This window comes from Fundulus heteroclitus, chromosome 6 (genome assembly GCF_011125445.2).
Source record: "Fundulus heteroclitus isolate FHET01 chromosome 6, MU-UCD_Fhet_4.1, whole genome shotgun sequence".
Lineage (NCBI taxonomy): Eukaryota > Metazoa > Chordata > Actinopteri > Cyprinodontiformes > Fundulidae > Fundulus > Fundulus heteroclitus.
The window spans coordinates 13,989,467-14,014,671 of record NC_046366.1 but is presented as its reverse complement, the minus strand read 5'-3'; the positions used below and the strand labels follow the sequence as shown (position 1 = coordinate 14,014,671).

Genomic DNA, 25,205 nt, shown 5'->3' with positions numbered 1-25,205 from the left:
CATGAGAAGCAAGGAACACATCAGGCAGGTCAAACATAAGGGATATTGTCTGGTAGAGGTTTAACGCAGGGTTAGGTTATAAACGGCGTTGACAGATATTATGAGAACCAAGGAAGCTAAATGTGTATTTGTTTAAACAATATGTAAACAAATACGGTTTTTAATGTTGAAATACTTTTTTTGGCTCTTAAACAAAGATAGACATAATATTAAGTATTGAAGTATAAAGTAATACATTTTACATTTTAATAAAGACGCAAGTTCTATTTATTTTATTTCTTTTTTCACTCCCACACACATACATCTAATCCTGAGATTTCTGTACACACCAACAACAATAATTTCTTCATATTATTTTGCATGCTGTGCATAAACACAGTTGTGCATAAACACAGTTGTTTTTTTTTTAAAGCCTGGAAAAGGGTTTAAAATTTCCAGGTCTTCTCAGAGTCTTATACTTTGCTTGCAACAGGGGCAGGAGCTTAATACCCTTGAAAGAGAACTGTTTTGCACAGCTTCTTGCATGTGCTAACACTGTAACTCCAGGGTGCTTCAGTTGGTAATGTGATTCAGCCTTAGTTTGTAAAATACAGAGACAACTAATTAATAAGCATTAAAGTATGGTTTATGGGTTGGGTTTCTGTAATGTTATCTGTGTGTAAAAGCTCATCTTCAGAATCCTCAAAATGGTGATCTGCACCGCGTGATTTACTTTTTCAGCAGTTATCGCCGGCTATTGCAACTGTAAACTGCATAAAATACAAGCAAATGTCAGCCTAGAGTAGAAAAGACCCAGCCAATATGCCGGCAATGCAGGATGCACTTCAGGTAAAAGTGTGTGAACGCAAAAAGGCGGAGGGATATTTCAGCTGATTATACTTACGGTGTCTGTAGCGCGGCAGAGCAAGCGGGTCTCTTTATAACTCGTGTTTATCGTCACTTATTTTAGAGCCCAAATAAGTAATTTCACTTTCAGAAACAAGCCCAAAAAACATAATTCACAAGCAACTTTAGAAAAAAAGAAGCCCAAAGTGGACTTGGCAACAGTGTTTATAAACAATATCCCATGATTTAAGCATATCAGAGAGCACCATTCAATCCATCATTGGTAAATGAAAACACTATGGCACAACAATAAACCTCAAATGAGAAAAAAAGGGAAGACCATACACATGATCTACATGCTATTTAATGACAAACAGTTTAAATCTCACTTGGATCTTCATCAGGTCCACCATCTGAAAAGTAATAAAGTACACTTGTATTGACAGGCCACGTAGTTCATATGTTTCTGGTGTGGGGGTGTAATAATCAAAACCTTGTTGAAATGATTTTATTATTTTATAGTTTTACGATTTAATGAAGAACATTATAAATAGGTAAAAGATGAACATACGCCATGTGCTGTCGAATAATATGCTCAAGATGCTCATATTGTATCTAATTCAGATTTTTGGTAATATTAATTAAAAGAAAAAATAATGGAGGTTCACCTTCTAGCAGATAATGTCCTCAAACAAACACCAAGAACTGCTAACTGAATGATTTAGAATATTTATAATTAGAATTCCCCCTTCAAAGTCCAGACCTAAATCCAATTCAGATTGTGTGGTAAGACTTGGTAAATTATATTCACAAACATCAGCCTATCTATCCAATATCACTGTACTTAAGCAGATTTGCAAATAATGGGCAACATTTGCATGGGGTATAGTGGGGAATATCTGTACAATTCTGTGGAGACATTCCTTAATGAAAGCTTTAGTTGAAATAAAGCCTTACTTCTAAGAGTTTTGACTTTGTTTAAGCTGTGTAACCAGGTCAGATTTTCATTTGTAAAATCCTTTGGAAATCCATGCATTTGTTTTCTTCCACTTGACAGGTGTTACTGTGTGCAGGTCTATCACATACTTTAAGGCCTAATAAAATACACTAAAGTGTGTGGTTTTAACATGAATAGGAATCTGTCACATGAACATGTTCATGGACTATGAATACTTGTGGCACTACACTATATATGACCAAATGTTTTGGTCAAGCATGCAATGTTTTAAACAAGTAAAGTGAGTGATGTGGCAAATGCATCATGATCGCAATATTTTCACAGAAACATGATCATAATTTGATCACAATTTCACTTTCCCTGCATTGGAAACAGCTCTAAAAACGAAACATAACAGGCATTTAGACCCCTTAAAATGTAACAGCTTTTAGTCAGTGCAATTTCAACCACTTGCATCAAGCACAATTAAAACATATTCAGAACCTGACTAATCTTTAGTCTTCATAAACCCTAGGTTTACAGAAACCAAGTTTCCATAAACCCAAAAGATGTAATTCACTTTAAAATCTGAACAATGACAACGCCATTCAGATAAACTGCACTTTTGTGACATAAAAGCTATTTTATATAGCTAAAGGAAACATTGAACAGCAAAGGATATACTATGCCCAACAGACTACAACATAATCACTGTGCTTTCATCATGTTCTAATTATAGATAATGTGATATCATCATATCACCCCCTTCATGTAAATACCAGAAATACTATCTAATAAATTGATCCAGCACAACTGAAATTCTTATTTGTACCTGGAAGTAATACTAGCACATTTCAGTAGGACTTGAAATACCAGCTTGAGTAATTATTTTGTTGGTCGACGTGCGGTGCACTTTTAAAATAAGCATTTTATTTTCTTCGAGATTCCTTACCTAAGAAATGTGTTCGGAACTGTTGATACATTCATTGTGCTTTTTTTCTTGCCCACAAGTGTGCCAAATCTTGTTTGGAGTGAGACAGAATTACATCTAAATTTAAACAACAGAAAAGACAACTGATGGGTCTGAAGCTTTGCTTTAAAGACAGGAAGTCAAGCAACCCAGACTCTACCCAGTAGACTTCAGCATCTCACTTAATTTGTGTGTTGACCTTTTGCTGATTGTGTATCAAGTGACTCTGAGTGCTTTGGGTTCGTGGCCTTTGGAAGGTACACACACACACATATATATATATATATATATATATATATATATATATATATATATATATATATATATATATATATATATATATATATATATATATATCCTTCATCTTTATATATTTTTTTTTTTTACGTGGAATATCTTCACACTCTCTACCCAGGAAATGGAGGGGTACTGAAAATGAAAAAAAAAAAAAAACAATTAGTGGTTCTGATAGGCCGGTGTGAGGTAATGAAATTGCGTGCCTCTTTGTAGCGTGTAATAGAGAGCAGTTTGAAGTTAATTGAGGGGAGATAGGGCACTAGACCACAGCCTCCTGTATAGCATTGTTGCTGAGTTTTGGGTTTAACAGTGAAACAGTCTGTAAAGTCTTTAAAAATAAAGAGAAAATAAAACTTTCTCAGACCTCAAGAAATAAAATCATCGCATTTTAACTTACCAGATCAAAAAATGAATTGTTCTCCTATTTAACTTTAATTAATTCCATTTATTCATTTGTGAAACTTGTGGCTGTGAGACCTAATGTAAACCTTTCCTAAATTAAATGTTGTAACATTGTATTTGCCAACAATTTGTCACTGCCTTTAGCTTATATAATTAATATTACATTATGCTGCTTGGATGGCAACAGTGAAAGAAGTTCTAAGGTACAACTTTGCTGTTCTGTCTCTCCCTCTTAACTGGATTTCAGAAGGAGGTACACTGCCATCTTCTGGTGGATAAATGTAATTACAAAAGCGTTGTGACGCACTGAGAGTCCCTAAAAATGTGGCATAAAGCAAAGAAGTCCAACTAGATGGAAAACATGAAGCCACTCAGCAAGTTAAGCTGTCTTTCCTTAAGTATACAAGGAAATAATGCACAAAAAAATAAAACATTTATTTAACCTGAACACTGTCCTGTTGTCCTAAAGTGAAAACAATACATTTTGGCAATGAAATTTATCCAAATAATTAACATAACGAGGCACTAAAACCCTGATAAAGTGTGGAATTGTGTGTTGAGTGGGAAGCGTTTTTTTCTCTCCCTTCTCCTCTGTCTCACCGAGTGTTGACAGAAGACAATTAAACGCAGCCTGCCATCAGTATTGATCGTGTCACCCTGACAGGTGGAGCAGAACCACAGCACCTGTATTCATTACACAACCTGTTTAGTAACCACGGAGCACAGGGAAAAGTCAGCCTGTGTTTGCCAAGGGGAGCTCCGTGGGCCAAGAAACACCTGCGAGATCAAACGGAAACTTATCCACAAAGCGTGAGAGAAGGAGGAGGGTATAAAAGAAAAAGAAAAACAGAGAAATGAGGCAGCGGTAAAGCAAAACAAAACAAAAAAGCTAAATTGGCTGCATTAATTGGGGATGTGATTGGACTGAGACTGAGGTTATTTGTTGCTTTATTGCTTCTTAAACATCTGTTTACTTTGGAGGCTTGGAGGTGAAATGTTAACAAGCTTGAGCCGTCCCTGTGAAATGAAAAAATGCTCTGCCAAGTCAACTGAATTTGAATAATGAATATTGAAGAGCCAATGCATATTGAGGTCTAATTAGTGTTTATATACTTATTTTGTATAACCTTGCTGTAAACCTTGAGTTCCTTACTTCATAATTCACACGGTGGCGGAGCTTACACAAATGGCACCCTGGGCGAGTGCCTCCTTTCTCCCCCTCACCCTGTTTCACAAACACTTCAGCAGTGAAACTCTACATCAGCCGGACATCCTGCTTCAAACAATCACTAATTACATTTGCGTTTCAATCAAATAAACACAATTTGTTAAACCTCCTACTTCTCAGAGCCATTCTGAGCTGAAAATCATATTAGTTTGTTTGTAGCTGCTTTTTGAACGTGTAAGCTAATTTATAAGAGGTCATGTTCATTAAAATAAGCAATACGGCTTCTAGTTGCAAGTCTCCACAAATGCATTTCTAGTTGAATGATAAAGACCCATTTTCTTCAACCTATCTAAATATAGATATCATCAGAATCAGAATCAACTTTGATTTGCCAGGCATGTGTACAAATGAGAAATTTCATTCTGGATTATATGTACGGAGTATAATGCTCACGATGTGCATACTTACACAATAATATAATACCACAGTAATGCAGTAACAAAATAAAACACAGTCTGCAGTACAGATAACACCTATAAACACACTATGAACAAAACCAACAGATTGAGAAAATAATGCAATGGTGCAATGAGCAGAGTGCAAAGGATCCAAAAGTAAATTATTATCACCATCATTGTCATTATTTGCACGCTGGAGATGGAAATGAAGCACATCCACATACAAACATACAGGTCCACAGTGTGATGAGTGCAGAGAATGCTGGAACAAATAAGTTTAGGATGTAGTGTTATGTATGTAGGTGGAGTTGGTATACCGTTTACAATATCACAATATGAACATTATGAACAGCGCTGAAATAGAGAATAATGAATAGATAACTGATGGTGGTAGCCAGCAAAGATGTGGCCGAATAGAAGCAGGATTACTAAGTTGTTGCACAGGAGTTTTTCCTGACACTGAGTCAGAGTTAGCTATTCATTAGAATATGCAGTGCTCTGTAGCGCCTACCAGAGGGAAGAGGTTTGAAAGAGTTGTGAATGGGATGAGATGGATCTGCAGTGATGTGTCTTTGTCCTTGGAGTGTGTGTGTGTGTGTGGGGGGGGGGGGGCTCCATCTCCTTAGTGACTGTGCATGCACTAAGCAATAGAAAACTGCAGCAGAGTCCTTCTCTCCTCCATTGGCTGGCGCCTTGGCCTATTGGTGCGTTGGTGGTCCTCGTGTCCAGGATAGGTGGGCCCCCGCCTCGCTTCTGGTGGCCGCTTCATGGGGCCTGGGCCCCTGTTGCTCTGCGCTGGGGGTCAGGGCGCCCTTGGTTCTAGGGTCTTTGGGCCCATAGCTGGATCCGCTCAAGTGTAGCTGCCTGCTGAAGGAGCCCACAGGTTCGTCCCCACAGCTCTAGGGGGCTGTGGCGTTTTGGCTGTTGGGGGGTTTCCTGGGACTCATCTCTGCTCTTGCCTGAGGCGGCCTTCCCTGTGTTGGCTTCTCTTGGACACCTTTGCTCGGAGAGTCCCTTCGAGCATCTGGGGTTCTGGTTTCCTGGCATCAGGGGGCGGGTCTTTGGCTCCTCACAACCACTATTGAGCATTTTTCTTATGGATAAACCTTATATACACAAGCACACTCTCACAAACACCTACAGGTGCTTGGATTCAGGTGCTTACAGATTCGCTTCTATATGGACAAACCCCTATAAGTGGACAAAGGCATGAGTCCTGATGTTGACATTGAGTCTCCATGAGTTGCACTGTCCTCTAACTAACCCTAACCGTGACCTTAGTTCTGCATCTGAAGATCTGTCCTAAGACTAAAAACATTTTTTTGAATGGCACTGAGTAACCTATTTGTAGAGGCAACACTGCACTCAGGATTGATTTCTTTCTGTGGCCGTGGTGACCTTTTGAACAAGTTGGGTCAGTTTGAACTCTGACAAGAAGGGTCAAGGAGGTGCTCGAGTTTGTATTCTCTGAAGCTGCAGTACAAAACATTTCCAAAGAATGAACAGCCTTGCAAGCATTGTGTCATGTTACACATGCAAACATCTGTATGTTATTGGGCTGTTAAGAGATTGCTCTGACATAAAGTACAATTGTGAAGTGGAAGGAAAATAATTAATTGTTATCCAATATATTTTGAGAACAAAGTTTGAAAAGTGTGACCTGCCATTGAATACTACCCTGCTTGACAGAATCATCACTTTATAGAGCCCCCTTTCACTGCAAATACCAGCCTTCTTGTCGGTGTGACAGAATAGCATCCCAGGAGCATGATGCAGCCACCATAGGGTTTATAGTTAATTATTAACAATGCAAAACATTTTGAATATAGACTGAAAAGTACAGCTTTGGTCTCATCTGACCAGTGCACCTCTACTCTTCTGCGAAGCCAAGATTTGTGGAGTACATACTTAGTACCTCCCATAGGATGCTTCTCTGAATAATGCTTTCCTTACCCAGCATGTCGTTTTAGGTGAAAGGCCATGTCCTAAATCGCCTGTTGCAAACAGAACACAGGACTACATTCAACTCTTTCAATAAAGGCCAGATTTGTGGAAAGCAAGACTTAATATTTGACATCACCCAACCTAATCCACATGAAACTGTGCTCAGGTTGAATACAGGTTGGTTTAAAGCAGCAGTACAGGGAGTTGTGAGAAAACTGTGGATTTGAACAGGCACGCCTCACGGACCACTCCCTTTGCTCTCTGCTGCATTACAGCCATCCCTCCATAGCTCCTCCAGCGGAGCCTGCCGTGCTACTCCAATATTTACCAGCCTTTGCTTTCTGAGCTGGTGCCACTCCAGAATTTGTCTTTTCCTGTAAAGCAGAGGGTTTCTCCATAATTTATCAGCAAAGCTGCAAACCACCAGCAATCTTGAGCAAGAGGGGTGTGACTGTGAGCAATGTCTACACAAGAGTAATTGACACTGCTTACAACAAGCCAGATCCAGACATTCCTGCTGGCTCTCATTGGTCGTGTCTGACTTGGAGCGGGGAATTTCCGCAATGGCAGTAGGACCACTGAGAGGAGCCAGAGAAGCTTTATTGTTTCACAAGTTATCTGATTATCTCATATTTTCTCTGTCAGGACATGTGCAGGTCAAGGTGGCTGCATGTTGGAGAAACTCTGTTGTTTTTTACTCTGCGATTCCTCCTTTTTGTGGTTCAAGGCTGCTTTTTTGGACGGCTTTCTCCACTGGCATTGGATGTTGTGCTGCTTGAAGGATTTATTTATTTATTTTTCATTTTTGGAACATTTGTTATGATGTGTGGAGCAATAGTGATGCAGGGAGCTAGGGAGTTTGTCCTGTAACCAGTGGGTTACTGGATAAATATCCATATCTCCCTGATGCATTATCAGATGCCCACCAAATAGTGTTTGATTCCTTATGGATGACTGTTCAACACATTTATGTGGTAAATTGATGACATCACTTTATCCCCATCCACTTAGAGCAATGTCTAGTTTCTGTGGTGAACTAGTCCTTAGAAGTTTTAAACTTTGTGTAATAACTGATGATGATTTCAAATTACATTTTCAAAATACCAAAGGAAGTCTTGCTTTTGCCATCAAAGACGAAGTGACTGCAACTTCTACTGTCAGATTTCAACCACACTTTGAAGACTTCTCACCAGAGTTGAACTGAGCCTGACTAAACATAATAGCCCCTTTTCCATTGCCACTCAAAAGGCTGGGGCTTTTCAAATCCCTAGTAGTGTCTTCATTTGCCTGGCTAATTTCACTTTCCTGGGGCTTTCCTTTTTCTGGGGCTTTGGTCCCTCAAGCGCCCCAGTGCTTTGCTCTGCTTTCCTGGGCCTTGTTGAGGGGTTGTGTGCAGCAAGAAAAACTGTCAACCACAAGGGTGGAGTAAATGATATATGGCTTGTACAGAACTTTTTCAACTCCAACAACCCTAAAGCGCTTTAAAGTCAGTCATTCACACATTCACACCCTGACAGGCTATGTTTGTAGCCACAGCTGCCCTGGGGCAGCAAGAAACTGCCATATATTGGCGCCACCGGACCCTCTGACCACTGCCAACAGGCATTGTAGGTGAAGTGTCTTTCCCAAGGACAAAACAGAGACAGTCAGAGCAGGAGATTGAACCAGCAACCCACCAGTTACAAGACAATGTCCCTAATGTCCCTTGCACCGCCGTCATCCCAATTAGTAAGGATTAAGGAGCAGTAAGGACGCAAAGAGTTTTTAAACCTAGAAAACCAAGATGTTTTTAGGCAAGAAAGTACACCTCCAAACTTTATCTGTGCAGTCAGTTCATCAGGATTGTGAGCCAATTTTAATTCTGCTCAAACCACCCTGTCTGTTTTGTCTGTTTTCTGTCACACACCCCACATACACACGCACACACTATATCGGTCCCCGCGCTGCGCAGGCAGAAAGAAGCTTTGCTATATTTTTATTTATTTATACCAACAGGAGTAGAATAGAGTGAAGCCCAGTGGTGAGCAATATAGGGTTCGGGCAATGTAAAAGGAGCTAAGGAGACGTGAAGGCATCAGTTTTGTGTTGTCCATCCTGTTTCTCCAGAGTCCGAATTAGTACTAGTGTCAAAATGAATGGCAGGATAAGGATACAACTACTCTGACTTTGTCTGTTTGACTACTGTCTTCTGGCTGCTGCCCACTGGACTGTACTGGTACTGCAGTTTTTCCTCACAACGTTCCATACATCATTGGGCTGTTTTACATGAATGGCTCCTGGCAAATGGAAATACGACTCATCTAAAAGCCCCAGACTATGGTCTAGCCCAGGAAACGAAAGCCTGTACCTTTAAATCCTGGGGCTTGTAATGGAAAAGCGGCTATGGCTTGCTTAAAAAAACACCTAGTGTTAATGTGCAGAATTGAGTGGCAGGCTAACTGGCAGTGTTGAGGTGATAATGCAAAATGGTAACAGTTGGGATACATGTTGCTCTCTTTGACCGGTCTATGAGTCTGTGAAATTAGGTGGACAGTCATGTGTTGCTAGAGTTGAAGTTTTACCATACTCTTTTAATTTTCGGATGATGACTTGAACAGTGCTGTGTGAGCTGTCCATAGATTGCGATATTGTGCTATAACCTAACGGGGGTGATTCCTTGGTATTCATGATGCTGTTTGACTGATCTCTAAGAAACATCTGAGGCCTGCACAAGCCAGCTGGATTTTTACTGTGATTATGCCATTTACAGATGAACCCCAAGTTAAATGAAATGACTTATGCAGGTATTTAGTTGCATTGGATTTTATTTCAGGGCATCAGAGCAAACAGGGTTAAATGGAGATGCATGCAACACCTTTTAATTTTGTAATTGTTAAAAAAATAGAAAATGTATCATTATATAATTGTGTTCTACTTAGAAAAAAAAACTGGTTATGAACCTTTCCAAGGCACTGTAAAGCACACATGCAAAGTTTTGTTGAATAAACAGAAAAATGTTACATTGTATTACATCTTTTTTTTTTATTTCTAGTAATACAATGTAATACAATGACTCCCCCATCTGGGGCCGGGATGGGGGGTCATTGTATTACATCTTAACAAAATTAAAATGTGAAAATGAACTAAATATGGTTGAAAGTTGTAAGGGTTGATCAAACAGGCTAACATCTTTGTTGAGGATGACTTTGGAAAGGATGTTTGAGGTAAAATAATCACATTTATATATTTTTTATGGTGGGCTAAAAATAGCCTTTTCCACTAGAAATATTGCCATGAATGTTCAATATTTGCATGGTGGTGTAATTAGAGTCACAGTTTGACCCATGCAAATTAGTTCATCATGCATCAATAGATGCTCTCATTGCCACATGTAAAGTAGGCTTTTAAAATATTTTATAAGGTGAGCTGCTAGGGCATAGAGCATAGGCCAAACTTTTCAGCACGTGGACCGAAATTGTGAAATCAAAAGTACTCGAAGGCCAAAAAATGAATAATAATAATTAAAGAAAAGCTTATGTTGTGGTAAATATTCTGTTAAGAAAAAGATTTGGGTGAGTATTTCTTTGAACACACTTGCTGTATTTAATTTTAATAAATTAATTGAAAGTAGATTTTAATGCACCAAAGTCTGCATTTGAGTAAAAGTAATTGGATAGAACTGGTTCTATTTAGAACGCTGGAGATAGGCACCAGCAACCCCTGCGACCACATGAGGGATTAAGCGGTTTGGAAAATGGATGGATGGTTCTATTTAATATGAAATTGAAGAGAATGTGAAAAGTGTGGTCATTTTAAAGATGAATATTTTGTGTTGTATAGTAAGACCTTGTATGTCTGTAGTCATTTTTACCCTATTTTAAAAAACAATGTTTCCATCTGCATCAGCCACCCGTGCTGGTAGGCCAAAACTGTTTTGCAATGCAGTTGGGGGGAGCCGCACAACATCAGTACAGGTGCCACAAATGGTCACAGTAACGCACTTTGGACACGCTGTGCAAGAGTGTTAAATTTTTGAAGAGCAATAAAGGTGTCAACAAGTCCTTTCCGTGATTTAGCCACTCCTACAAGGCTTCTAATGTCCTTTGTGTCCTTGTTTGGTTGTCTGAGAGGTCCTCACCAAGCTTGGGGTTAATACAATGACAGCTAACAGAGATGGAAAACTACTCAGTGGGACGACAACAAAAGATAAGCTAAAGAAAACACATAAAGCTGTTTTTGTTAAGCATAGAACGAGTTAAATGTGTACTTTAAACCTTGCATACGTACCTGGAAAATCTCAGAGTAGTGGAAAGTTAAGCCTTCATTCAACAGTTGATGGATCATTCACTTATTACCGCCGGCCTCTTAACTTAAGGGAGCTCAGAGTCTCCATTTATAGCCATCACTAACACAAGGATTTTGTACAGGAATAAGTGCAAAAACATACAAGTCCGACTACATTTGTTTTATATTCCAGAATGTTCAGCTATGCCTATCAGTTCTCTGAAATCTGTCACTGGAAATTTGCTTTGTCAGCTCTTGCTTTTTTCATTAAATACTTATTCTCATAAAAGAAAAAAACGTACTGTAACATTACAGGTAATGCTGAGTTTTGTAAAAATCTGACAGGTCTTGCATGTCCTCAGTCTTTTTTTTTTTTTTTTTTGTTTAGCTTCCTCTGGTGTACTATTTCTGATCACTGGGGTTTACTTAAATAGGTAATATAAATAGCAAGCAGAGGTTTATTAACTGTTTGTCATGGACCAGGGGATCTGCATGAAGTGACCCTTGAAATACTCCACAGCATATTATTTTGTACGTGCTCATAGACCCATGTTGCTTCGTCTCCTGCTTCCTGTGGACAAGGTTTATTATTAATGGAGCTTGTATGTAGGAGGGACGAGGACTAGCACAGCTTTATGGATTTATAGGTATGTGGTTAGGCAGAGTTCTCAAAATGCCATATTTCAACACTCATGATCATATCAAGGTAACATTGATAAGGTTACTATGGGGTGTATCACGGCTGTTTTGTTCCTCTGGGTGGGACAGAAAGGTTCCACATTAGAAACTCTCTTAGATAACATCAACAAGAATCAGTCTGTAGTCAAGATACACCTTCATTAACTTGACACACACCTGAATATGTTTGACTTTGGGGGTAGGCTTCAACAGACAGACAACTTTTCTGGCTATGACAACTACAGTCAGAAATGAAAATAATGTTACATGTGGTTGTTGAACAAACTTTTTAAGCGGCTGCGCTGTTTTGTCAATGTATGTAAAAATCAAGTAGATCAGCAAAATATCAACTGAATAAATAAATAAAATAAGTGCATTTGCACATAAAGGATCGTCTTATGCACCTGAACAGAAAATACTTGAAATAATGTTTAACAGTCCTGCAAAAACATGCAACACATATCCATGCACACTTTATAGGTCAGTGTATGTCATTCAGTGCTGGTCTACAACATTGATTGTACACCAAAAATGATTACCTTTTAGCTCTTCCAATGTTCAAATGTGAATGGTGCCAATCGTGTGTTAATGCAAATTTACTAAAATAAAAAATAAGCAGAAAGTCGTAAAAATTTTGAAGGCTAAAATTGACCAAATAAAAAAAATAAGCGGTTAGATTCTTCCAACACACTAAATTCTGCTTTTGTATGCAAAGCAATGCATACAAAGATAAAGTTATTCATGCTTTTTAGAAAAACAACTCAAAATACCACTTAAGTTTAGGATAATTCTATTTTCAGGATGCAAGAAGACAGGTCTTGTTACCTTTAGGTCCCTGACAAAGACCATCTTTGTTCTGGATTCTTTTTAATGCCTTATTTATTTAGGGCCAAGCTCTGTATTTACACATGCAGCCATGGCCTCAGGAATGTCACAATAAATGGCTCAGATAGCACTTCCCGCACAATACTTCTTTTTTTTCTCAGCACTTCCTTTCAACCCCTGAAAGGCTACCTGATTGAAAAACACTCACCATATAACTCTGCAAACACCACCTACATCATCAGGTAAAAATGTATACTTTGTGGGTATTTTCGTGAATAAGGAGTGCACATGTTGATGCAGATTATTTTTCTGCATATCTTTTCCGAAAAAATAAATAAATAAAATGAAAAAATAGAAAAATAGAAAAGATTTAGGACACACTGGAAAGAGAACTTGGGACTTCTTTTACAGCATGCAGATATCAGCTCTGAATGTTTACACAAGAGACCTAACTTCTATATTATCTCTATTGAAAAAATGTTACTGAAATTTATACACATCATAAACAGCATCTCTTAAAGTTCAAAGATAATTTATATCCTGATGTTTATATATGTATATATATATATATATATATATATATATATATATATATATATATATATATATATATATATATATAAAGTAGGTATGTGTTAAACTGGAAATATTTGCCAATGTACAGAAAATAATTCCACTATAATTAATAGCTGCCTTTTCCAGCGCTGTTTTTGGGAATTTAGTGCCCAGTACAATTCTAAAGATTTACCACTCAAGAGCACCTGATTGAAATCCATGATCTGGGTCAGCATTCAGCTCGTCTAAGGGCTGCTGATGAGCTCTCTATTTAAATCAGCTGTGCTGGCACAGTGGAAACCAAAATCTTCAGAGCTGGGTGTTTGACTCTGTAGGTGTGTGGTCTTCTTGTTCTTTGTTTGATTTTTCCTTTCTTTTTCTAGCAAACTCTACATCTTAAATAAATGTTTATTTAAGGTGTAGATATTGATTAGTAAGGATTTTATTTTCCTTAAGAAAAAAATGTTTAGCACAAAACTAATTTCTTTGACTTTTTACTAGGATTGATACATTTCCTAATGATTATTTTTATTTTTCCCACGATCTGGTCAATTTAACTACTGTTTTAACTTGGTTAAAACAGCAGTTATTGGAGGGTACTTTGGTTCAGTGCTTTTTATGGCTGGGAAGTCCTAAACCTTGCCTCATGTCACTATTTACTGAAACTGTTGGTTGGATGTCATGACCTTTTTTAGAGCATTTGCATGCAAAGTCCAGCCCTGTTCATTCCTTAGTCATTTGTTTCTCCTCCCACTAATGAAGTTACCTGGTTGCCGGGATGATATATACGGTCAACTCCTTGCTGTGTTGTAAGAGCTGCGGGACTTCCAACTCGACAGGTGGCTAATGGGTTATGTGACTTGTCTTCACAGAACGGCTTCGCTATAACTATTCGTCCTTCACCTTATTAAAGAGCTTGAGTTTAACAGCTGAAAAACAGCTGTTTGGGCAGCAGTCATGCTTGGCGTTATCCATGCAGACTTGTTGATCACTGTAGCGCTAGTCTTTTTGGCTCATTCAGCTACAATATGCAGGTAAAGTTATTTCACTATTTCATGAATGTGAGTATTTTAAATGGCTTCTTACACTTTTTTTTTTTTTTTTTTTTTTTTTTTTTTTTACCCCTTTTGTAATTTTAGAGCTGAAAATGACTTGTCATTGGTAAAGTTACCTCAGTGGAAGGAACCCTCAGGTACTGCAAACACCTCATTACAAATGCTGAAAATGGTATTGCTTGAGAACAATGGGCAGACAAAACATCTATGTAATGCTATTTGATCTTTTCAGCTTATGTTGCCCAGTGTCTCTATAGACAAAATGGGAATCTGACTTGTGACTGGACAAGCAGCCAAAGAGCAGGTACTAAGGACCTCTACTTTCATTGAAACATTCATTATTTTTTTTATTTTATTTTTTTTTTTTTTTTTTGTATCAATTTAAGGTTCTAGATAAAGACTGACAGGATCTTTTTATAATCGCTTGCTCAAGTGTTGTCCCAGAATTAAGACGTTCTCTGGAAATGGCTTTACATTTTCAGCTCCAGGGGATGTCAAAGTGAAAATATTGAAAAGCCCTCCTCTGGCATTCGGAGGTGAGGCCTGCTTGGAGTTCTGGTATCTGGCCTCGGGTGTATCCAGTGGTGCTACACTTCGTGCTCTGCTGAAAAGCAGTTTGGGTCAAGTGGAACTCTGGACCTCTACTCCCCTCCCCAGAGATGGGTGGAGACAAGTGTCTGTGCCCCTGAACATCACTGAACAGGGCGCTCAGGTGACGTGTTCTAGGTTGAGGTTAATTGCTTTGCTGTGTGGGGAATTTTTTTGTTTTAAGTTTAACATAACTTTTTTTTTTTTTTTCCTTTTTTTAGGTCATATTTGAAGCCGTCGCTCCACTATCCGTAGACCATACTACATTAAAACAAATTGGAGTAAGAAGAGGCTCATGTAGTAAGTGCTACCTATCCTCCCAACTGACAACCTGAGTAATGCCTTGTCAAATTGTTGACTTTTTTTTTTTTTTTTTTATAAATAAACCTTGCAGGAAACCAGTGTGAATCCAATACTGAGCTGTGGACTGACGACTCAACACGTTGCCTCTGCTTGGTTGCCCAGTTTTTCTGCGTTCCCTCTTGGTGCCCTAAAGGCCAGATATGTGACCCTCTGAGAGATGACCCTAGTAGGATTTCTCCTTCAGGCGTGTGCACAATCCACAGCAACACAGACTGCCATACCTTTGATGGTGTAGTGTTCCGCTTCATGTCCCCCTGCACTTATGTTTTGGCCAAGACTTGCTCAGCATCTGAACCTCTGCCAAAGTTCTACGTAGAGGTAGTTAATGTGTATAACGACAATGGGTCACTGCCAACTATCCAACAAATAAATGTGGACCTGGGGACGTTCAGGGTGTCATTGCTAAAGAGTGAGACTCGTCGAGCTGTGGTAGGTTTCCTTAAGGTCTGCAAGTGCCTATACTGGCTCTTTAATGGGTCTCTGTGGCTGAAGTTTCTTAATTCAAACTAGTGTGAATGTCTAGAGATGTTTAAATTTGCTACCAAAAGGGCTCTATTACACTTTTAATATATCTAAGTCATCTATGCAATTCAAACGTAATATTGGTATTTCTTAAAGCAAACTTTTAAAGTGATGGAATGTAACTTGCTCCAACCTGTTTTTTGTTTTTCAGGTTAATGGTGTCTGGAAAAGGCTTCCCCTAAGCCTGAACAATGACACCATCAATGTCAAGAGCAACCCTGTTGCTGTAGTAGTGGGAAGCAGTTCTGGAGTATCTGTTTCCTATGACAATACAGGGGCTGTTGAGATCAGAATCCCATTAGAATATTCTGATAGGGTTTGTGGACTGTGTGGTAACTTCAATCAGCTGCCTGGAGATGACTTGCTCAAGCCTGATGGCACAAATGCTGAAAGTGCTACAGCTCTGGCTGAGAGTTGGCAGACGGGAGGAAACGTCTCCTCCTGTGAAACAATTAAAGTGCCACAACAGTGTAACCCACTGGACAAAGCTCATTACAGCAGTGAGAAATACTGTGGGCTGCTACGTTCAAGCTCTGGGCCCTTTGGTTCCTGTCTACCAGTTGTGGGTGCTGAGGGCTATTTCCGTGCTTGTTTGCTTGGCTTGTGTTCTGGTCATGGTGATAAAGTTCTATGTGAAACACTGGAAGCCTACGCAGATGTCTGCCAAAAGGCTGGAATTGATGTGCCTGCATGGAGGAACTCAACTTTTTGCTGTAAGTCATCTTATTGATTTTTTTTTTTTTATTATTATTAATTTATGGCTGGGTGATCTGTCATGCCGTATTCCTATCTTTCAGCACTCGAGTGTGACGAGAACAGCCATTATAACTCCTGTGCCAGTGGCTGTCCTGAGGTGTGCTCCAGTCTCGATCAAACAGGTTTGTGTGGCAATTGTGAGGAAAGATGTGAGTGCAACCCTGGCTTCAAGTTCAGTGGGGATAAGTGTGTCCCAGCAGAAGACTGTGGGTGCTGGTATAAAGGAAAACACTATAAGGCAAGTGTATTTTTTATTTTATTTATTTTCCCCCCTCTTTTTGTGTACATGGTATGGCGTTTAACTCAAACCTTTTCCTTGACAGAGAGGGGCAACAACTGTGGAGGGAGACTGTGTCCAACGGTGCCAATGTATTGGCAATGACGGCATGCTTTGCACCGCAATGAAATGTGCCAGTGATGAAGTCTGTAAAGAAAAAAATGGCATCAAAGACTGCTTCCCTTTCAAACCTGCCACTTGCAGTGTGTATGGGGATCCACACTATGTTACCTTTGACAAATTGGCCTACGACTTTCAAGGTGGCTGTGCTTACACCCTGACCACCACCTGTGGTGGACATGCTACAGTGCAGTTCACTGTAATTGGATTCAACATCCACCCTGCTAATCAAAACTTCACAAGGTCCAAACTTGAAGCTGTGGCTCTTCAGCTTGGTGGATTGAACCTTACCCTAAATCAGAGTGGGGAAGTTGATGTAAGTTTATGAAATGGCAAGCCATAATTTGACCAAATGGCAGTTAATCACTGGCTAGCTACCTAGTATGATAAACTGAGACTACTGGTTTGCCTGTCAGTTTTAATTAAAGTGGTGTAATCTCCAGGTGAATGGTGACGCTGTCAGACTTCCCTATTCAACCAACGGTTCATATGGCTCAGTGTGGGTCTATGTGAAGAAGGGTTACACTATTCTGGAGACGACCTTTGGCTTAAAAATGGTGATAGATGGGCAGAGCAGGCTGTTCCTGCAGGTGGATGAGCGCTTCAAATATGAACTCTGTGGTCTGTGTGGCACCTACTCTGGATATCAAGAGGATGACTTTGTAATGCCAGGAGGCAATATTGCTGTTGGATCATTTGAGTTTGGCAACAGCTGGATAATGCATGCCAATGAAGGGTGAGTAAGGTTACTTGTCCTGATAAAATGTGTACAGTTATCTAGCAGAATAGTTGATTTGCTCCATGATGAGTAAATTTACTTGAACCATCTTGGAAGTTAAAATGTTATGACATGATTTAGTAATGGGCTGTGCAGTAGGTAGTGCTGTTGCCATGCAGCAAGAAGGGTTCTAGGTTAAAGTCCCACCCTTGCAAAGGGAGTTTGCATGACTTCCCTGTGCATGCGTGGGTTCTCTCCAGGTACTCCAGCTTCCTCCCACGGTCCAAAAAACATGACTGGTAGGTTAATTGGCCTCTCTAAATTATGAGGTTTTGTCTGTGTTGCCCTGCAATAGACTGACCTGTCCAGGGTGTACCTTGCCCATTGACAGCTGGAGTTGGGCACCAGCACCCCACAAGGGATAGCTGTGTTAGAAGATGGATAACTTATTAATGGATAACTTATTAATACACATTGCTGTGACTGTTTGAGTGGAACATGTATAACTTCCAAACATTTTTCCACAATTTTAATCTCAGTATGCTTAAATTAGAACATCAGATTAAAATGGAATGTTCTACGCAATAAGGGGCCTTGTGTGCTCAAATACTCACTTCAAAATATTCATCTTTAGGTGTACTACCCATCCAAATGATCCCAGAGAATGTGTCGATGATGAGAAGAACATGGCCAATGAGGAATGTTCTATGGTGTTTAAAGGGGCCTTTGAGGCCTGCCATGAACATGTTCACCCAAGCATCTACTTTAGTAGTTGTGTATATGACTATTGTGCCACAAGTGGTAATCGGTTCACTTTATGTGAGTCCCTGAAGTCTTATGCAACAGCATGCTTTGTTGAAGGAGTGGAACTCTCTCACTGGCAAACTGGCACACCATGTGGTGAGTATCAGACTCTTTAGTCTGAGATGTAAAGAAATGAAGCATCTTTAATCTAAAATGGTGTAATGAGGTTTTTTGTTTTTCCCTCAAAGATTTCACAACTGCGGCTCCAACCATTCCAGCCTCTAGCTCTCCAATTCAGAATTGTAAGACATTGAATTGATTTGGCATAGCTTGTTAACAATGCAAACATTCTCACTGGGCTGTCAAATTAACATATTGGCTAACATTATTCTTTTTCTAGTGTGTCCCATTAGCTGTAACTTTGACACAAATTTATGTGAATGGGAGCAGCTCATGCAAGACAGTTTTGACTGGACAAGACATTCTGGATCTACACCAACAAATCTAACAGGACCAAACCAGGACCACACAACTGGAGGTAAAAAAAATAATAAATTCTCTCCTTTATTATTGAATTGATACTTACTGTGATACTTCAATCATCTTCTAGCTGGTTTTTACATGTACCTCGAGGGAGACAATGCGACTCATGGAGACCCTGCTCGAATGTTGAGCCCATCATGTCAACTTGATGGCCCAATCTGCTTCCACTTCTGGTACTACATGTATGGTTCAGCCACTAGTGTGGCTCTCAATATCTATCAGCTCCAAGGTACAAAGGCCACAAAGATCTGGTCTACAATGGACAACCAAGGACCTGAATGGCATCTGGGGAAAGCTGATCTGAAAGCATCTGGAGCTATCAAAGTAAGGATTTTTATATCTGGCTTGTAAAGATATTGTTTGGCTTATGTCTTGCAAATAGCAATGGTACTGAATGAATATGCTCTTTCAGGTCATAATTGAGGGAATTCGAGGCTCCACTGAACAGTCAGATGTGGCTATAGATGATGTTGCCATCACTCCTGGGTCATGCTCAGGTGAATACTGATAACATGGATAGGCATGGTTAGGCTTTAAATTGTGTATGTAACTTTATTCATTTTTTTTTTAAACCCTCCTAGATGCCTTCCCCAACCTAGTTGGAACTGACCTTCCTGTCAGAACTACAGAAATTACCCCACCACACCCAAGTACATGATTTTCCCTTAATATTTTTATAAGTTGCAATATGTAAAAACCACAAAGCTGTAATTTAATGTTGGAGTGCAAGGGGAATGGTTACACTTTTTAATCATGCCAGTATTTCCCTTTAGTCTGCAACTTTGCATGTAGCTTCACCACTGGCTTATGCACATGGACTCAGATGGTCACTGATGCATTTGATTGGACAAGGAGCAATGGGTCTACACCTACTGAGATGACTGGCCCCTCTAGTGACCACACTGGAGGTAAGTTAGTCTTTGCAAACTGATTAAAACAAGGGGGAACAAACTAAAAAGATGTCTTTGTTTTATAGATGGCCACTACATTTATATTGAGGCCTCAAGCGTGACGTATGGTGACACAGCTCGTCTCATTAGCTCAGAGTGCACAGACACAGGTCCTCTGTGTCTGCAGTTCTGGTACCATATGTATGGGTCAGCAGATACAATGGGCCTCAACATTTACCTGCTTCAGAACAAGGTGGCAAAGGCAGTCTGGCAGAAGAGGAACAGCCAAGGCAACATGTGGCACTTGGCCCAGGTTGACCTAAATGCAACTGAACCTTTTCAGGTGATTTATCCCAACATAAGCACTGTAAAGCTGAGCAGGCAAATGCTGGATAGTTACAAATCAGTATCCCCATTTAGATTCTCTTTGAGGGAAGGAGAGGTTCCAATGATCTGTCAGATGTGGCCATAGATGACATAACGCTTGACCAAGGAAGATGTTCAGGTAAATGAACTGCTAAATCTTTATAAATGATGTATTCTCAACCTAACTCAAGTTTGCTCCCTCTACAGATCTGAGTGGACTGGGTGAACCTGAATTTAACACAACAGCCATCCCAACTGTAAATGTGCTTACAACTGAATCTCCCAAACACCCTGTGGGCAACACTACAGCCCATCCAAGTGTTGCATCACCTACCACTGCAGTTTTGGAGCACCCTATGGGCAACGGCACAACCCCTCCAAGTGTTGCATCTCCTACCACTGCAGTTTTGGAGCCCCCTATGGGCAACGGCACAACCCCTCCAAGTGTTGCATCACCTACCACCGCAGTTTTGGAGCCCCCTATGGGCAACGGCACAACCCCTCCAAGTGTTGCATCACCTACCACCGCAGTTTTGGAGCCCCCTATGGGCAACGGCACAACCCCTCAAAGTATTGCATCAACTGCAACTCCAGAGTTCCCAGTGCTGAAAAGTACAGCCCAGGTCCCAGCACTGAATGTAACTACAGTACCTCCCACAAACAAACTAACAACTGTTTCAAATAATAAAAACACAACTAAATCTCCAGGACAAACCCACCACCCAGGTATAGTAATGCTAGAGCACCATTGTGACACATCGTGCTACTTGAGGAAAAAAAATGTACATGGGTTAAAGTGAATTTCCAACTTCTAATTTCAGTATGCCAACTTGACTGTGATTTTGAACAAGATCTTTGTCAATGGAGTCAACTACTCACTGATGTGTTTGACTGGGAGAGGCAGAATGGTTCCACCCCCACTTCAAACACTGGTCCACTTTCAGATCACACCACAGGAGGTAGTTTGTTTCTGAAGTTGATTGAATAACCTGTATCCTGTCACATGGTCCCCAACCCTTATATAATGAAGAATTCCATAATAAAACCAAAGCTAATCATTTGACACTAAAGACTAATCCACAATGTTACCTGATGCTATATATGCTTCTTCCTATTCAGGTGGCCACTATCTATACATTGAAGCCAACCGGGCATCACTGGGGGACACTGCCCGCCTTGTTAGTGCAGAGTGTTCAGATGCTGGCCCACAATGTCTTATGTTCTGGTATCATATGTATGGCTCTGCTGACACAATGGGGATTCATGTATACCTGCTCCAAGACAGACATGCTACTGTAGTATGGAGAAGAAGAAATGATCAAGGAAATATGTGGCATCTTGCTCAGGTGGACCTGGTAGTTAATGGAACATTCCAGGTGCAGTTTCTTTTTATAAATTTGTTTTATTAGAATGAAAATGGCTTGGTAATTTGACTCTTATGTGATTTTTCACTTAGATAATTTTTGAGGGTCGCAGAGGTTCTGATGACAAATCTGATGTGGCCTTGGATGACATAAAGCTTCATCAGGGGTTCTGCCAAGGTGATTGTTTAACATGCATTTATGTGTTATGTTGCTGGCCTTTTGGATGACAGTTTGTATGACACTGTTACAGATTTGGGCAAACCAGCAAACATGAGTACAACAAATGCACCCCAGGTTCCAGCTACAACCAAACCAGGGTCCCAACCTTCACCCACAGCTGGGCAACATCCAACTGTAGGAGGCAATGTCACTGCTGGACCCCAGGTCCCAGCTACAACCAAGCCAGTGTCGTCAAATGAGACTGGGCCCCAACCTTCACCCACAGCTGGGCCTCGGCCTCCAACTGTAGGAAGCAATGTCACTGCTGGACCCCAGGTCCCAGCTACAACCAAGCCAGTGTCCTCAAATGAGACTGGGCCTCAACCTTCACCCACAGCTGGGCCTCAGCCTCCAACTGTAGGAAGCAATGTCACTGCTGGACCCCAGGTCCCAGCTACAACCAAGCCAGTGTCCTCAAATGAGACTGGGCCCCAACCTTCACCCACTGCTGGGCCACGGCCTCCAACTGTAGGAAGCAATGTCACTGCTGGACCCCAGGTCACAGCTACAACCAAGCCAGTGTCCTCAAATGAGACTGGGCCCCAACCTTCGCCCACTGCTGGGCCACGGCCTCCAACTGCAGGAGGCAATGTCACTGCTGGACCCCAGGTCCCAGCTACAACCAAGCCAGTGTCGTCAAATGAGACTGGGCCCCAACCTTCACCCACAGCTGGGCCATGGTCTCCAACTGTCGGAAGCAATGTCACTGCTGGATCCCAGGTCCCAGCTACAACCAAGCCAGTGTCGTCAAATGAGACTGGGCCTCAACCTTCACCCACAGCTGGGCCTCGGCCTCCAACTGTAGGAAGCAATGTCACTGCTGGACCCCAGGTCCCAGCTACAACCAAGCCAGTGTCGTCAAATGACACTGGGCCCCAACCTTCACCCACAGCTGGGCCACAGCCTCCAACTGTAGGTGGCAATGTCACTGCTGGACCCCAGGTCCCTGCTACAACCAAGCCAGTGTCCTCAAATGAGACTAGGCCCCAACCTTCACCCACAGCTGGGCCACAGCCTCCAACTGCAGTAGGCAATGTCACTGCTGGACCCCTGGTCCCAGCTACAACCAAGCCAGTGTCCTCAAATGAGACTGGGCCCCAACCTTCACCCACAGCTGGGCCACAGCCTCCAACTGCAGTAGGCAATGTCACTGCTGGACCCCAGGTCCCAGCTACAACCAAGCCAGTGTCGTCAAATGAGACTGGGCCCCAACCTTCACCCACTGCTGGGCCACCACCAGGAACCCCACATATTTCAAGTAAATTATTTGCATGTTATTTATATGGACAACATACAGCTTTTTTATATTTTTCAGCTCGTTTTTATTTTTAAAATGTACTTGTTCTCTAGCACCCTCTTGCGCCAAGAACAGTCACTACACCACTTGCATCCCTGCATGCAGCCCTACATGCAAGCACCTGAATGGCCCACCAAACTGCAATGCAGAGAAGACTTGTGCATCAGGATGTGTATGTGATGATGGCTTTGCACAAAAAGGGAGCATTTGTCTGCCTGTACAGAAGTGTGGATGCATGGACAGGAATGGTACTTATCACAATGTGAGTAAAAACTTTGACAAATTTAAAACATTCTAAGGAATATCTGTGCAGATGGCTGTAGCCTTGGTTTGTTTTAGTTCAAAGAGGTATGGTACACTGATCACTGCACTCAGAAATGTGAGTGTGAAGATGATGATGACGATGAAGGGAAAATTGACTGTGAAGACAAAGATGGGTGTGAAGGTGACGCGGTCTGCCTTCAACATGAAATGGGCCAGTATTATTGCGAGTCCACAGGTATGGCATGGGAATTTGTTTATTTGCATTCTAATGTTGGATACAACTTAACACTTTTTTTTTTTTTTTTCTTTTTTTTAAAGGTTTTGGTGAGTGCACCATCCAGGGAGACCCAGAGTACAAAACATTTGACAAACTGAAGCATGACTTCAGTGGGTCAAACTTGTATGTGCTAGTCAGGACAAAAAATCTGCCAAAGAATCTCCCAGAAATCTACATAGAGGGTACAAATACATGCACTGATGAGGACAGTCAAAGTGATGACAGCAGTGAAGAAGGTATTGATGATGACACAGAGGGTCATGGACAAAGATTGCAAGAGCTTAAAATCAAAGTGTACAATCACACTGTTGAGCTCAAGCACAAGAGGAAGGTGTTGGTAAGTATCAAAAGTGGTAAATGTCATTGGACTAGCGTAACAAATGCAGTTCTTGCAATTAGGAAAGCAACACTGAATGTTTTGTAACTGGTTCAAACTTAATTGAACTTTAACAATTTGGCATCAAGAGAATTCTGCTAACTAGACAATGGCTCAATCAGGTCATTGCATGTGGAAAAAACTGCAGAGATTCAAGTGTGCATTAATCCTCTAACAGTAATTTGGCACAATGAGGAATACCTAGTTTCTCAAATGAAAATAATTTCCCTCTAGGTGGATGGACAAAGGATTCAAGTTCCAGGTTCATCAGCTCCTGGCTTTGAGATCAAGATGCAGTCTTCCCACATCTACCTTAAGACAGACTTTGGTCTGTCAGTGGAGTTCAATGGACACTGCAAAACTGGTAATGAATCTTAAACTGAAAAGGACATGTCTAAATTCTGTTTAACTAATGTATGCTTTCTTTTCTGCAGACATCATTCTGCCATTCCTTTATAAAAGAAGGGTTGAAGGTTTGTGTGGAAACTTTGATGGACGAAAAGCTAATGACAAGGTGAAACCAGATGGCACTATTGCCAAGAATACTAAAGAATTTGGAGAAAGCTGGAGAGTATAACTTGGATAAGATTTCATCTTCATGGTTTCTGATGACTGATTCAAAATGTTTACATGAAAACTCATCACTTGTATCTTTAATACGTTGTCATGTGCTATAGATTTGTGCCTCTAGTTTTTCACAATGACTTTACTATCATGCTGCCAGTATCCTCTTTAAATATTGGTTTATCTGCAATTTTGAAGGTTGTTTAAAGCTCTTCATGTGAACTAGTTGCTATTTACGATTAAGTGGTGTTTGCTGTAAATTCATTATGAGATCAAAAACTAAGGTGTGAATATTTCAAATGCAATTATCCTAAAGTACAGTCCATGTGTGACCATTTTTCAGTGATTAAAAAATGTATAGAGAACTACTTCTGTGGCTTTCATCATTCTAGTCTTAACTGTTCATCACACTCTTTGCAGGTAGAGACTAAAAACCTGTTTTAACTTGAATGTCAGCAAGCTGGTATGCTTCCAAACAAGCACTGTTCTTTTATATGGTGACTTAAACCTGATTTAGACTGTCGCGTAGCAGGGCAATGGGTTTTCTTATGTTTCACTTCTTTCCCATTTTGGGGCAGCT

At 40.6% G+C, this 25,205-nt stretch overlaps 1 protein-coding gene across 4 annotated transcripts; it reads left to right on the top strand.

The window, feature by feature from the left end:
• The first annotated feature begins 13,636 nt into the window (after positions 1-13,636).
• On the top strand, positions 13,637-24,993 carry LOC105935921 (zonadhesin). 4 transcript variants are annotated; one of them, XM_036138127.1, is made up of 30 exons: positions 13,637-13,657; positions 14,195-14,356; positions 14,462-14,514; positions 14,610-14,681; positions 14,860-15,089; positions 15,187-15,265; positions 15,360-15,757; positions 16,002-16,563; positions 16,648-16,844; positions 16,930-17,319; positions 17,447-17,739; positions 18,356-18,621; positions 18,714-18,767; positions 18,866-19,003; positions 19,076-19,332; positions 19,421-19,505; positions 19,590-19,658; positions 19,782-19,916; positions 19,985-20,241; positions 20,319-20,403; positions 20,472-20,990; positions 21,086-21,223; positions 21,384-21,640; positions 21,721-21,805; positions 21,879-23,105; positions 23,198-23,406; positions 23,484-23,643; positions 23,727-24,022; positions 24,296-24,425; positions 24,496-24,993. In XM_036138127.1, exons 2-30 carry the CDS (start codon positions 14,280-14,282, stop codon positions 24,636-24,638), a joined length of 6,861 nt encoding a protein of 2,286 aa, XP_035994020.1. In that variant the 5' UTR covers positions 13,637-13,657; positions 14,195-14,279; the 3' UTR covers positions 24,639-24,993. The 4 variants fall into 4 exon arrangements, with proteins under 4 accessions (XP_035994020.1, XP_035994021.1, XP_035994022.1 ...); XM_036138128.1 differs by lacking the exon at positions 13,637-13,657 and having other exon boundaries at positions 14,128-14,356; positions 20,472-20,771; positions 20,835-20,990; XM_036138129.1 differs by lacking the exon at positions 13,637-13,657 and having other exon boundaries at positions 14,128-14,356; positions 21,879-21,947; positions 22,056-23,105.
• The last annotated feature ends 212 nt before the right edge of the window (positions 24,994-25,205 follow it).

Coding starts and splice junctions, on each gene's coding strand:
- LOC105935921 (XM_036138127.1), top strand. CDS start 14,280: ATGCTTGGCGTTATCCATGCAGACTTGTTGATCACTGTAGCGCTAGTC. Junction 17,740..18,355: donor ATAATGCATGCCAATGAAGG/GTGAGTAAGGTT, acceptor ATTCATCTTTAG/GTGTACTACCCATCCAAATG. Junction 20,991..21,085: donor AGGACAAACCCACCACCCAG/GTATAGTAATGC, acceptor TTCTAATTTCAG/TATGCCAACTTGACTGTGAT.